General features: G+C 37.6%; 1 protein-coding gene across 1 annotated transcript in view; it reads right to left on the bottom strand.

Annotated features, from left to right (window-relative positions):
- The window catches only part of DCDC1 (doublecortin domain containing 1), a 522229-nt gene extending 508278 nt beyond the window's left edge, over positions 1 to 13951 (bottom strand). The window contains exon 1 of the mRNA XM_064289443.1: positions 13743 to 13951. Coding sequence (XP_064145513.1) covers positions 13743 to 13906 — 164 coding nt within the window. The 5' untranslated portion in view covers positions 13907 to 13951. The remainder of the gene's footprint in view (positions 1 to 13742) is intronic.
- Positions 13952 to 14851: the final 900 nt, after the last annotated feature.

Here is a 14851-nt window from a genome sequence, read left to right as displayed (position 1 = left end):
GGAATGCAAGTGGGAATAAGCACAGCCTGAATGATCAGGCCACTTAAGGGAAAAAAACAGAAGGTAGCTTGAGAGGGGACGGACGGTGGGAAGTCTGTCTACATAACATGGAGCTTAATCACGAGGAGCCTCAAAAGGAGAGTCAGCACACTGCCTAACTGCAGGCAAGTTATTTCTAAAATTGGTATCTTTATTTCTTCATCTATAAACTAAAATTTTTTAGAGCCGATGTTCCCTCTAATATTTTAAGTTGTGAGAAGGCAACTATGATGTGTCAACAGAGGACCACGTGACCCAGGGCAATACACCTATCTATGTAAATACTAGATTAGGTAGGTGGAATATATTGTTGAGTCATTTCCAACTCACAGCGACCCTACAGGACAGAGTAGAACTGCCCCCATAGGGTTTCCTTTTACAGGAGCAGATCTTCAGGTCTTCTCTTCTGCGGAGTCACTGGTGGGTTGGAGCACTTTATCCAGGTATAGAGTTCACTGGTATAATAAAACAAGCTTCAACATATTTGACAATACTGTGCTGTGTGGTGCTTAGGCATAGAGGATAGCTTCCATGTATTACTGTAATTAGGACTATTTTTACACAAATGAAGTTTGTATATTTTCCATTTGCTAGTGCCTCAATAGGTTTTGTACATAATATAACTCTTTCCCCTCAATTATGAACGAACATATGCTGGGTATTGAAAAGTTCTGCAGGGACAGCCCCTCCTCCAAATGTTTCTCATCCACAAATGTCATTACAATCACAAATATTTCTTCTGAACTGCCCTCTTTATGGTCAGGAGTGTGTAAAATGGTTAAATTTTTTCCTCTGAAAGAAAGGTAGTGACATGCCACAGGAAAATGTGCGTGTGTGTATGTACGTATGTTGACATATTCGGTCAGTAAAGTAAAACTCTGGAACCCAAGCAGTTGTGTTTTATTGTCATTGCTGTTGTTGTCACATTATTTCTATCCAGTTTTGTCCTGGTCTGAGCACAGTACTGGAGAGAGAAGTGACCTTCCCTATACGCTGAGGATCCTCCCAGGTTGAAAACTGTGGAAAACAGCATCTTGAATTGTACTTGAACTCTAGCTCTGACAAAGGTGGGACCTCCCTTCAGACCACCTGAGCTACTCAGGTTTTGCCGACAGTGGCGAGCGGTGGCATGTGGTAGCAGTTATGTCACAGTGGCAGCATTTCTACAGCAAGGGCAATGGGGCTGCAAATGGCCACCATGCTCTTGATCCTGGAGGAACCGCGATAAACAACCAGGAGAAAAGGTTTGCAGATCTCATGAACAGTTCTCAGAAATTACTCAGAGAGCAAAATCTTATGTGAAAAACAGAATTCCCTACTTAAAAGCAGAATGAAGTAGTCTTTTTTTTTTCTTTATGAATGCATTGTTCATTGTCAAATATTTTTACAAATAAACTAAAGGCTATTAATGTAATAATTCATTATCTCACCACCACAAAGCAAAAGGTTTTTACTTTTCCATATTCCAGTGTTTCTGCCTTATTATTACTGCTTCAATTATATACTTTGCCTTTTTTACTTAATGCTGTTTAATAGCCATTTTCCATGTTGGGATATGGTCATTATATATTTTACTGAAATGTAATCTTCTATCAACTATGTTTTGCCTCCCTCTAGTCATTGCAAGGGCTATGTATTAATTTTGTCTTCCTCTCATCTCTTCCCTCTGTCTTCTGATAATAGCACTGCCATCTTTTGGGAAATTCTCCATCCCCTCCCCTTCTTCACTCCATATAATTCTAGTAGGGTTAGGACAGTAATTACATGAGATTTACCTGGTAAACGGTAAAAAGAATTAAAGTAGATGATTCTACTATATATTTATTACCTGCTTTCATTTAGTAATTAAAAATTAATACCATAATGAAAAGAAAGGGGTAGTTTTTCATGTTAAAAAGTCACTATTGGTCCACCATTTGTAGTCTTCAGCTTTAATTTATCAGTGGTGATGGCAGGTTTGCATTAGTTCCTTACACATTCTCAAACTCTTCTTTCTTATAACAAACAAAGTGTGTTTCCTAGTCATCAGGTATTTAAGAGGATGACCACAGAACATGGCAAAGCTAACTTATACCACACGGGAATTAAATCTACACACTTGGTTTATTAAATAATTGATGCTTAAATTGAGGATGTTAGAATCTTTCAGCTTGCAAGGAACAGAGAGGCATTTGTGTTTCAGATGATAGAACTTATTACCAGGTTATATAGAAAGTTAAGAAAGGAAATAAAACCACTCCACCAGGCCACAGAGAAAATTGGAAGGTCATTCATTTCTGTCCAGGAAACAAGAGTGATTCAACAACATCTCTAGTAGTCTGCCATGTTTTTTGACTCAACAACCCCATCCCTCCTTCTGTGTCTATGTGCTTTCTTTTCCTGTATCATTATTGCCTAACCTCCCTCTGTCTTCCTCCTCACTCCCTCATGGCTTCCGCTAATTTTTTCTATGTGTCTCCCTACTTCTGTGCCATACTACTTTCTGCAAACTCTGTCTGTATGACTCACATCCAAATTCCCCAGAGTTTAGTTTCATCACTACCCAGTATAGGACCACTGTTGGGTAGAAATCTCAAGCCAGGCAACTTTAAAAGCTACTGGCAAGCCTGTGGATGGGAAGGTACCCACTCATCAGTGGTCCAACCAACTATGAATAAGGCAGCAGGATAACAAGGTTCAGTGAAGGTAGGGTAAGATGGGCTCTCAGATGCCTCCCAAAAGAAGAAACATATCTGGCAGGGGACTTGAATGGCCTATCTAATATACTGAGATAAGGAGAAATGCTCTATACTAATTGGTTGAAAAAATTACTCACTAAAATACATTACACAAATTAAATCACTATCAGAAATGTTTAATTTTAACAGCTATCAAATGCGGCTTTGATTTTTGTGATTATTTTAATATTAATCTTTCATTGCTAATCACAGAGGGACATAAGAATATAGTACTGCCATTGCAGGCCCAGTCTCTGGACCATCTGGCCCAATAGTTTGTTGGAAATGTTGGCCCAAAGGGTTGTAGGTTGCAAGACAGAATTGTTCTCCTTGATGTCAACCTTAACCCAGAGCCGTCAGGTCAATTCTGACTGATAGTGACCCTATAGGACAGAGTAGAACTGCCCCATAGAGTTTCCAAGGAGCACATGGCAGATTTGAACTGCCGGCCCTTTGGTTAGCAGCTGTATCACTTAACCACTACACCACTAGGGTTTCCTTATGTCAACCTCAAGAGTAAGGAATTTAACCCAAATGACTGCCAGTATGAATACTCCATCATAATGCAAGACTTTATTCCCCCTCAAAGTTCTCCCCTTTATTTATGAGTACCCCCAAAAGAATCCCCTTCTAGGAACTTTAGTAAATTCCTAAAAGTGCCTCCTAAGTCCCTATAAAAATGTATTGGTGAGAGTCACCAACTCTCTTCTCCCCCTCGCTGCCTCCCTGCTGGCCCTGTGCATCACATAACAATGAGGTTTATGCCAAGGTGCTGCCTTGAAATGCTCCCCAAAATTCCAGTGCTTGTGATGCCAGAACAGTTCACACAGCAGCAGGGAGAAGAGGTAACTACCTCTCCTCCCTATCCTATGCTAAGTCACCTAGACCCTGAAGCAGCTCAAGATGTAGGCAGAGTCCCAAGGAGATTTCCTTGAAAAGCTCCATCAGCTTTTGGGCTCTACCTGCCCAGTTATAGGGATTCTAACCAAGTCCACAGGCCAAACAAGGAATAAATGATATATAAAACTCATTGTCATAGAGCTGATCCTGACTAATCACGAGAACTGTCCCATAGGGTTTCCAAGGAATGGCTGGATGATGCAAACTGCTGACGTTTTGGTTAGCAGCCAAGCTCTTCACCACTGCACCACCAGGGCTCCAAATGATACATAGTATCCTCCATATTGATAATAAAAATACAAACATGACTACATAAGATTAAATTTTCTCATCACTTAATACACAGACCACACTGAAGATATTAAAAAGAAGGTGCCACAGTTTCTAATGCCAAATTCAAAGAAGAATTCAAAAAAAGTTTTGTGAAGTGGCATTATTATTAGAATAAACTACTTCCTAAAGTGGATATTTTAGGGGCAGGGGCACAGTCACTTACATTCACTTGGATGCAAACATTCTGGTATGTTTCTTTTAAAAACATCAGCTACATTACTTCTGAGTTACACTTTACTATCAGTTATTGGTAATTTTAACCATTCTTCAGGAATTGGGTATGTAAAATGAATAATATGGTTATTCGTATCTATATGGTTTGTCTTAGTCACCTAGTGTTGCTATAACAGAAATACCACAAGTGGATGGCTTTAACAAAGAGAAGTTTATTTCCTCACAGTAAAGTAGGCTAAAAGTCCAAATTCAGGGCATCACCTCCAGTGCAAGGCTTTCTCTCTCTCTCAGCCTTCTCATCAATCTTCCCCCCAGTAGGAGCTTCTCCGAGCAGGGAACCTGGATCCAAAGGACAAGCTCTGCTCCCAGGACTCCTTTCTTGGTGGTATGAAGTCCCCACTCTCTGCTCAATTTCCGTTCCTTTTATCTCTTAAAAGATAAAAGGTGGTACAGGCCACACCCCAGGGAAACTCCCTTTACATTGGATCAGGATTGTGACCTTAGTAAGGGTGTCACAATCCCACCCTAATCCTCTTTATCATAAAATGGAGGACAACCACACAATACTAGAAATCATGGCCCCGCCAAATTAATACACACATTTTTGGGGGGGACATAATTCAATTCATGACATGGTTATACATACATATACATATATATATAGTTATATATATATAGCTATATAGTTATATGGGAAACCCTGGTGGCATAGTGGTTAAGTGCTACGGCTGCTAACCAAAGGGCTGACAGTTCGAATCCTCCAGGTGCTTCTTGGAAACTATGGGGCAGTTCTACTCTGTCCTACAGGGTCGCTATGAGTCAGAATCAAATCGACCACACTCGGTCTGGGTTATAGTTATATAGTTATATACACATATAGTTACATAGAGTTGATTCCAACTCATAGTGACCCAATGCGACAGAGCAGAACTGCCCCATAGGTTTTTTCAGGCTGTGATGTTTACAGGAGCAGATCGCCAAGTCTTTTCTCCTGCAGAGCCATTGAACAGGTTCAAACTGCCAATCTTTTGGTTAGCAGCCAAGTACTTAACCATTGCTCCACCAGGGCTCCTTACATGTATATAAAATATGTAAATATTTAAGGATTTTACGCGTTCTTGGAAGAGGATGAAGTAAAATTTGTCAAATTTAACCTTAGAGGGATAGACAACTATCACTTAATTTAAAACTATAAAACTATAGGCAAATAATTTTTACATATGATACAATGGGCATGATAAATCACAGAATTATAAACTTGGAAGGTGGAAGGCACATTAAGAGATTATCTAACTTCTTTTTTCCTTTTTCTCAAATAGGAAAATACCTCACCTACATTTGGCTTTTGAGTCTATTTAGTAAGATCCAAAAACCAAACCAAACCCACTGCCCTTGAGTCAATTCTGACTCATAGTGACCCTATAGGACAGAGTAGAACTGCCTCATAGAGTTTCCAAGGAGTGCCTGGCAGATTTGAACTGCTGACCTCTTGGTTAGCAGCCATAGCACTTAACCACTATGCCAACAGGGTTTCCAACTTAGTAAGATCATCAGGGATAAATCTACATGGTGGCACTTACGGTCCCACTTGCTATCCTAGACCAGTATTTAATTATGCTTACTCCCTGAGATTTTCATTAAATCTAATTTATAATTTTTCCTTTACAAAGCAACAACTAAGTAAAGATTAAAGACCTAAAAAGTATAAAGCAATATGCTCAGGGAGAAGGACAGAAAAAGCGGAGAAATAGACCATGATAAGATTTAAGGACATGACTCTTGTTTTGACAAGGGCAATTTTTCTTCTCATTTCGTTTGCTTTAACAGCATTGGTGAACCTTAGTGACTTTTTATAGACATTTGAGGAAAAATTCTAATCAAAGTCATACTTCTTAATCAAGGGCTTTTTTTGCTTTATACTTCTACTTATGCTACTTACTGTCCCCTGTAACATCTCTCAGCTATAATTGCACCACATTGCCCTTCACAGTTTTCTTGCTTGCATACTTTTTGCCAATGGTGTTCATACCCGTTATTTATACCTTATCCATACTCATTACTGCACATCTTTAACTTCTTTAATAAATGTTAAGCTAACTCAAAGATTATATTTTCTAGAAGTTGGAGCCCTGGTGGCACAGTGGGTAAGAGCTTGGCTGTTAACCAAAGGGTCAGCAGTTTGAATTCACCAGCAGTTCCTTGGAAGCCCTACGGGGCAGTTCTACTCTGTCCTAGAGGATCCCTAGGAGTCAAAATCAACTCGACGGCAACAGGGTTTTTTTTTTTTTTTTTTTCCCATCCATAATGACAATACATGTCTAGTGGAAAAGAGAAATGTTAAATAGTCACACGTATAAATTTATAATTACTGAGTAGGATTAGGGCTGTGAAGAAAAAGTCTGGCTACTATGGGGGAGAAATTCAGAGGTTGAGGCACACAGAAGGCCTCATCAAAGATATTCAAGCTGATCAGCAGATGAGAGTTAACTTCAGCAGATCCTAGTCAGTTCTTTATTCCAAATCATTTTCCTAGGTCCTGTGTATGAATTGATATACTGTTTTCCATATCAATGTTTGCTTTTTACTTGTTATGCAATTTCAAATGATGTCATATCCCACTTTCCAAGGGTAAGATCCTTATCTGACATCTTTTACACTCTCACAGGAACTCAAGCAGTGATTGATATGCAGTACTTATTCCTTGATAATTATGACATGGTACAAAAATGTGTCATTTATAAAAAGTGTCGCTGACAAGAAACAAACACAATTTAAGAAGTAAAATATAATCAAGCTAAAAGCTCTGGTGGGGCAGTGGTTAAGAACTCAGCTGCTAACCAAAAGGTCGACAGCTTAACTCCACCTTGGAAACCCTATGGAGCAGTTCTACTCTGTCCTACATATTTCGCTATGAATCAGAATCAATTTGACAGCAATGGGTTTGTTTTTTGGTTTAAAGACAAATGTTATATAAGGCAATGTTGATTATTCCTCCCCAAAAGTCATTCCCCCCATTTTCCCTTAGATAAAAAGGCTCAGTTATGTTTGGGGATTTATCCTTCATGTATGACAATGGAAGTTATCCCCTGATCAGCTCCAGTGCGTGAATCTTCAGTGGGCTAAAGCCAATCATGGTAATTCTATTTCCTTTGCTCCTGATAGGTTTAGAAATTATCTTGTGACCTAGTTTTGGCCAGTAGGACTTGAGGAAAAGTCTTCTGGGGAAAGGTTTTTTCCCAAATAAAAAGAGATATAAGTAAAGAAACATTCTTCTTCAGATGGACACTGTTGAGTGAACATGTGATGTCTGGAACCACAGGAGCCATCTTGCAAGCATAAGAGGACAATCCAAAGGATTTAGCCAGTATTCTGAGAATGGCAGAGGGAAAGATACAGAGACAAGGTTCTTTGGTAACACTGTTGACGCACTGAAATTAACCCTAGAAATGCCCTACGTCTGGAGTACTTGTTATGTGAGATCATGAATGTTCCTCATTGTTTAAGTCATTTTTGGTTAAGCTTTCTGTTCCTTTCCACTGAAAGTAGCCTAAGTAGCCTAAGTTATTCAATCATCTTTCCACATTCACTGCATAGGAAAAATTGACTAAATTTAATGGACATTAGTAATATAAATTATGTTTCCTTTATTTTTAATTTTATTAAAATTTTTCCTAATGTTGACTAAATTCCGTAACAGGCTAATAGGTAAACTAACATGGTATTTTCTAAAAAGTCTACTTTTAATTAATCAGGAAAGTTTAATCAGAAATTTCAACATAAGCATAAAATGACACAGGGTTTTTATTTCCCCCCCTTTTTTGAGACACAAAGCAGCCTAGCAAAGTTTAGATTCTGTGACATAAATCCACATGTGGCAAATTTGTTCATAAGTAGGATGTGTGGCTACTTTGACAGACCACAGCTCAGGAACAAACATGCAGGTCTAAGTTATCACACAGTTTGGATACGACTTCAACAGCAGGATAATGACAGTTGCCAAGGATTTGTTCCTGCTGTCGCTTCATACCAGTGTTGCCTGTCAAAATGTCTCTTTTTTCTTATACAGAGCCATAGAATTTTTATGGATAGCAATTACTTACAATATACAATGAAGTACATCAAATCTAACAACCACTCTTTAGCCCTTCATTATTTGGTTGTCTCTTTGTTAAATGTAGTCACCCATTTTCATCTAAATTATTTATTTATACTGTATATTTGACAAGCATATATTTCTCGCTTTATATTCTTATATTCTTATGGCATTTAAACCTTCCTGAAGAGTTAGTGATTTTTTTAATACTATCATTTGTAAAATTTATCTTTATCCTATTAATGTTTTAATGGTAATTAAACACTCTAATTGGAATATATACAAATAAGAAAATATAAACCCAAAGAAAAATGACCGTATGTTCAATAATAAATCACCAACAGTTTAAAATACTAGAATGAGGCTGACAAAATAATAACGCCACATATGTTGCGTGAACGTGAACTGTTTTGAAATCTCTGGAGTACATAAAGCACAAAGATTTCATTAAACTTCATCCTGCCCTTTTCCCAACTTACCGTAATGAATAACCTCCAAAGACACAAATAATTTCCTACAATTGTTAGATTCTTGGATAAAGTGTAATTTAAACATCATAGAAAAGAAAAAGAAATATAATAAAAGTGAAAATTCCCCACAAATTTTATTTCCAACTCCAGAGGAAAATATAATTCTAATTTAGCCTAGATGTTGGTAAGGGAGAAATCCTGGTGGCGTAGTGGTTAAGTGCTATGGCTGCTAACCAAAGGGTCGGCAGTTTGAATCCACCAGGCGCTCCTTGGAAACTCTATGGGGCAGTTCTACTCTGTCCTATAGGGTCGCTATGAGTCGGAATCGACTCGACAGCACTAGGTTTGGTTTGGTTTGGTTTGGGTTGGTAAGGGCATCCCAGTTGCAGAGCAATTTTAGGTTCTTCTGTAACATATAATCTGTCTAATTTTACTTGTAACTTAATGACTGAACAATAACCACATATTATATTCAAACCACACGTATACCACTTAGGACTAATTCAATAAACGTTTGTTAAATGCTTGCTTTTGTAGAAGAAGGAATTATTTGAAAAAGAGCAGTTTCTGAGATACATAAAGGACCCATCTGAGTACAGGATTGGGGGCCTATACTATTCTACCTGAAAGAAAAAAAAAAAATACTTTTGCTGTGAAAAAGTACAAAATAATAAAAATAAGGCACATATTAAATCTAAAATTGGGGGAAGTTTATACACTATTAAATGTTTTCAAGAGGAAATTTAAATTTTTAAAAAGAAACAGTGATCTAATCTTTTAACATTTAAAAAAATAAATAATATATTAATGCTTAGTTTATACAGATATAAAAAAGGCTTGAAGGAAAAAACAATTATGAACTGGAGAAAGTGTAATTTGTTGGGCAAAATAGAGGTCTAAAACAATGAATGGGGTGGCTCTGCATCACTATTACTGCCTCTTTCTCACTCCCTTCTGCCACCCACTCCATGCTGGGAATGGACAGCTTACTTTTGGTATGATGACATTACCAAATTTAAACCCTAGAAAAGGCTAGATAACCAAATGTTTATATTTCAAAAAGGGTCCAAGAATCGTTCCAATTAAAAACACCCAAGACAAGTAAAAAGATATTAAGAAGTAAGTAAATAGATTAAACTCATTGTCGTCAAGTCAATTTTAATTCATAGCGACCCTATAAAACACAGTAGAACCGCCCCATAGAGTTTCCAAGGCTGTAAATTTTCACGGAAGCAGACTGCCACATCTTTCTCCTGGAGAGCAACTGATGTGTTCAAACCGCTGACCTTCTGGTTAACAGCTGGGTGCTTAACCACTGTACCACCAGGGCTCTTCCGTAAATAGACTGGGTGCTGTTAAAATCAAGATATGCCTGTGAAAAAACAATACAGACAATCCATCTATAACTAAAAATTGTTGGCATTCACTTTTTTAAAATTCACTTTACGTCGTCATTTAAAGTTTTACTGAAAGTAATTTGCTTTCTCAGGCACCTGAAAGAAGTGATAATACATTCAATTGCCAGCAGGATAAAAAAAACTCGGCAACTTCCTATTAAAAAAATAATGAAATCACATTCCTTAGTTGATCACCAGTCAAAAGTCATTAGAACAGAAAGAGATAATTGTTGTTTACAATATTCTCTTAATTTTTTAATGCAACTATAATTTGGAAATCTTCCACTTGAGCATTTGGAGGTACCTTCTATGAATTTATTTTTTTTCTATGAATACGGCGGGTCTGCTCCTGGATACTTGTCTTACTAATAAATAACTGATTTTTGCCACCCATGTCTCAAAGGTTGATTCCATGGCAGGTCACCTGGGAATACGTCAGAGAGCAGCTGGGTAGGAAAAGTTTCCTATTGTGCTGCTTTCAGGAAGGCAGCCACAGGAATGAAGCTACACTTTTCCAGTCATCTGACCTCCAACTGGTGAGTCATAAAATGTAAGGGTTGGAACTTCTTTGGCACAATCTACTGAACTCATCTTACACTATGATTAGTTTTTTTGTTGGGCGGAGGGTTCCTGGCACAGCAGGTTTTACTCTGTTACAAGGAAGTGCAGAAAAGAGTGACAGCAGAAAAGAAAAAGACCCCACATTGGCAGAACACAAGAAAGAGAAGAAAGAAAAGTGGATGATGCAAATTTAATAAACAGTACATTAATAGCATCAGATAATAACACGAGAATAAAGTCACTGGTCACTGTATGGTTGCCATGAATGCATCTAATATGTGTCAACATATTTTGAAAAAAAACAAAGTACAAGGTGCTAATTAGTGAAGATAAGCACAACCTCTGTGATAGAAGTAAAAGAAAAACAAATCGACAACATTTTAATAATTATTTCTCATAAAAAGACCACAAAGTTGGCGGAAGAAGGTGGCAAAGAAAACAAAAAGGAGACAAGAGAAATTTTAACCTCAATCAAGGGGAAAATGCCTTTACTCTTAGAGAAAATTGCCTCTCTCTGATAATCATATTAAAACCATCAAATCTCAGATTACCATTAGCCTTCATGAACTTGATTCCTTTCAGGTTGAAACTCATTATTTTGTTTTTTAAAAAGGTAAAAGACCTCTGGGCCTTGTCTTTTGACTTTCCATTCGATTGCCAAGAAGAGGGCTATCTAATTTTCTACATACTTCATAGCCAATGTTGGTGGTAACAGGCAGTAGTGACAGAACAGAAGTTAGGGTCTGACAAAGAAATAGAAGAAACACAGGGAAACAAACACTGCCAAAAAAAAAAAAAAAAAAAAACAGGCAGCAGGAAAGTGTCACATGAAAAGACTGACATATAACAAAAAGGACAAATTTTACAGCCAGAGTTAAACAGATTCAGAATCAAAGAAAGAAAATAATCAAGAGAAAAGAAGAAAATGAATGAGTAAAATACATTTATCTCTAACAACAACAACAAAAATTAAGTAGCTAAAAATGCATGAAAAAATAGTTGGAGCAAAAAGTGAATACAATGCCTTTTGAAACGGAAAATTTGTAAAAATAAATTCTAAAGGAAATAAAAATGCATGTAAAACATTATATTAGAATTAACTTGTCTATAAAGGAATATTTGAAAATTCTATTTAGACAATTTTTCCATCATCTTATTGGAAAGAACACTATCCCAAGGACTTACATCGCTACAATTTAAGACTTATATCCCTACGATTTATCTATAGGGTGTTCACTAAAACTAATATCCAGTCAGTGCACTGTGTAAAGAATCTTATATGCTGCTAATATGCACTTATAGCACAGAAGAATAAGGCAAAAAAAAAAAAAAAAAAATTAGCTGATAATTTAGGTTTCACTTAAAACCAAAAAAAAAAAAAAAAAAAAAAGACCCCAAAGCCATTGCTGTTGAGTTGATTCTGATTCATAGTGACCCTATAAAATGGAGTAGAACTGCCCTATAGGATTTCCAAGGAGCTGCTGGTAGATTCAAACTGCTGACCTTTTGGTTAGCAGCCGAGCTTTTAACCACTGTGCCACCGGGACTCCAGGTTTCACTTAGAGACGCTAAAAAAAGATGGGAGGAAGTGTAAAAATAAGCAACCAAACTGTTCTAAAAAAGAAATATAACCTAGCACTTCAATAAAGACATTAACGTCATCTCCAATTTATGAATATTTTTTTTTGATGTTTTTACACTCTTAATTTTCTATTTAACCAAAACTATGGCACCACATTTAGCCAGCCAATAGTTTATTAACATCTGACAGGCACTTTCTAGTTTTTTCACTTTCTAATACAGACAAAAAAAAAAACAGAAAAAATACTCCTGTCTCCTCTGCTTTATACTCCTGAGAGGCACTGTGGAGTATAATGGTTAAGTAATGTACACAGTGGCTGCAACGATAGGCTTAAGCATAACAATGATTGCGAGCATGGCGAAGGACTGGGCAATGTTTCGTTCTGCAGTACATAGGGTGGCTATGAATCGGAACTGACTCGGGGGCACCTGACAACAGTAACAGCAATCTTGCTGTGGCATTAGATCCAGTTGGGTTCAAACCATGTCTTCTCTACTTACTAGCTGTGGGATCTTGGTCAAGTTAATTAACTTGTCTAGGTCTTTTCTTCCTCATTTGTAAAATGGAGGTGTTTAGAAAATATGTGCCTTATTATATATCCCTCCCAGAGTTGTTGAGAACTCAGTTGGTATGATGCAGGTTAAGTGCTTAGCATGTGTCTTGGTTATCTAGTGCTGCCATAACAGAAATACCACAAGTGGATGGATGGCTTTAACAAAGAGAAATTTATTTTGTCATAGTCTAGTAGGTTACAAGTCCAAATTCAGGGCGTTGGTTCCAGGGGAAGGGTTTCTCTTTCTGTTGGGTCTGAAGGAAGGTCCTTGCCCTCGATCTTCCCCTGGTTGAGGAGCTTCTCAGGCGCAAGGACCCGGTGTCCAAAGGACACGCTCTGCTCCTGGTGCTGCTTTCTTGGTGTTATGAGATCCCCAACTCTCTGCTTGCTTCCCTTTCCTTTTTATCTATTGAGGGATAAAAGGTGGTGCAGGTCGCACCCCACGGAAACTCCCTTTACCTTGGATCAGGGAGGTGACCTGAGTGAGGGTGGTGTTACAATCCCACCCTAATCCTCTCAACATAAAATTACAATCACAAAACGGAGGACAACCATACAATACTGGGAACCATGGCCTAACCAAGCTGACACATATTTTGCAGGGAGAGGACACAATTCAATCCATGATAGCATGGTAACAGGCATAGCAAATATTACCTGCCATTATTATTATTATCATTATGCAACCAGTTCAAGTCAGCCTCCAAGGATAGTTTATATTTGTTGCACCAATTATCATTTTCTTCTCACAAAGCAGAAAAAATTCAAAGGCTCTAACCCAGACAACCTTTGTAGCCCATCACATCTCCAAGCTATTATTTGCATCACCTCCACCAAATACTGAATATTTACAAAGATGACTTTCCAGAAGTACTTTTCTCCCCTTCAGAATTAAGTTTAAGCTGCTGAGATAATATTCTTACCTTGGTAAATCATTGGAGGTATACTTGTAAATTGGGTCCCCAGTATTCCCATCCATGGCGCCTTCAGGGCTGCCTTGCTCTGATACTTCTGTTGCTTTAGCCAAGGGTGATAAAGAAGACCAAGGAAGTGCTGCACTGTGATCTTCTGCTTCTCTTTTTGCCATTTTCAGCTAAGAGTGATGAAGAATGTTATTTAAAATGTAAAATCCTCCTCAGTAATAAATTGAGGCTGGGCATTAATCACAACAGTTTCCTTATCATGTTCTAGGCTGGGAAGTAATTACTAAATATGAAATTTCTTTAGACATTAACTCCATTAGAGATGAGAGCCTAAAGGAAGACAAACTTATGAATCTAAGTTAACAATTGGCATAATTCTACTTATGAAAGAAAAAGGAAATGCTAACTTGTTGCAAAATATTTTAATTTTTGTTGCTTGATAGAAAACCACTTATATAATATAAGCAAGCCTACATGAGGAACATGTTGCTGAAAAAGCATAGTACAGTGCTTTTTCTTTTTTGTCTTCCCTCATCCCTTGTTTTTTGGAACCTACTTTCTTCCTGATTCTGATGGGACTGTCAATTATGTGGCCTGGCCTTCTAGGCAGAGAAGTGAGTGTGTCTAAGGCTAGCCAATCAAAGCACCCCATTCCCCAGACTCAGTGGTTGGCAAATCAGGGTCCTGGCAAGGAAGAATAAATAGTGATCTATTCTCTGGGATTGCTACCTTTAAGAAGAATATAAATCTCCCTCATTGAGAATGAAGCCAAAATAGTCGAAAGTGAAAGTGAGGGATGGAGAAAGATAGAAAGTGAAGTATATTCCAGATGACAACATTTGAATCCCTGAAATCATCTATTAAAAAACAATCGCATCTCTTGAGCGTCCCAGGTATGAGTCAACAGATTCTTTTTTTTTTTTCTTAAGCTAGTTTCAGTTGAGATTCTCTTACTTGCAATGAAGAAATTTTGAGTAATACACACACGTGACTGAAAATTTCTTAAGAAAAAAACAATAATGTTAAAGAACTTTTGGGGTCCTCTCTAAGATGTTAGCATACACTTACTTAACCAATGCTGATTAAAAACAGCTATACGGTCTCATTTC

Source organism: Loxodonta africana, chromosome 7, assembly GCF_030014295.1.
Source record: "Loxodonta africana isolate mLoxAfr1 chromosome 7, mLoxAfr1.hap2, whole genome shotgun sequence".
In the NCBI taxonomy this organism is placed as follows: domain Eukaryota; kingdom Metazoa; phylum Chordata; class Mammalia; order Proboscidea; family Elephantidae; genus Loxodonta; species Loxodonta africana.
The sequence above is the reverse complement of the archived record's forward strand: the minus strand, read 5'-3'. Positions and strand labels throughout refer to the sequence as shown.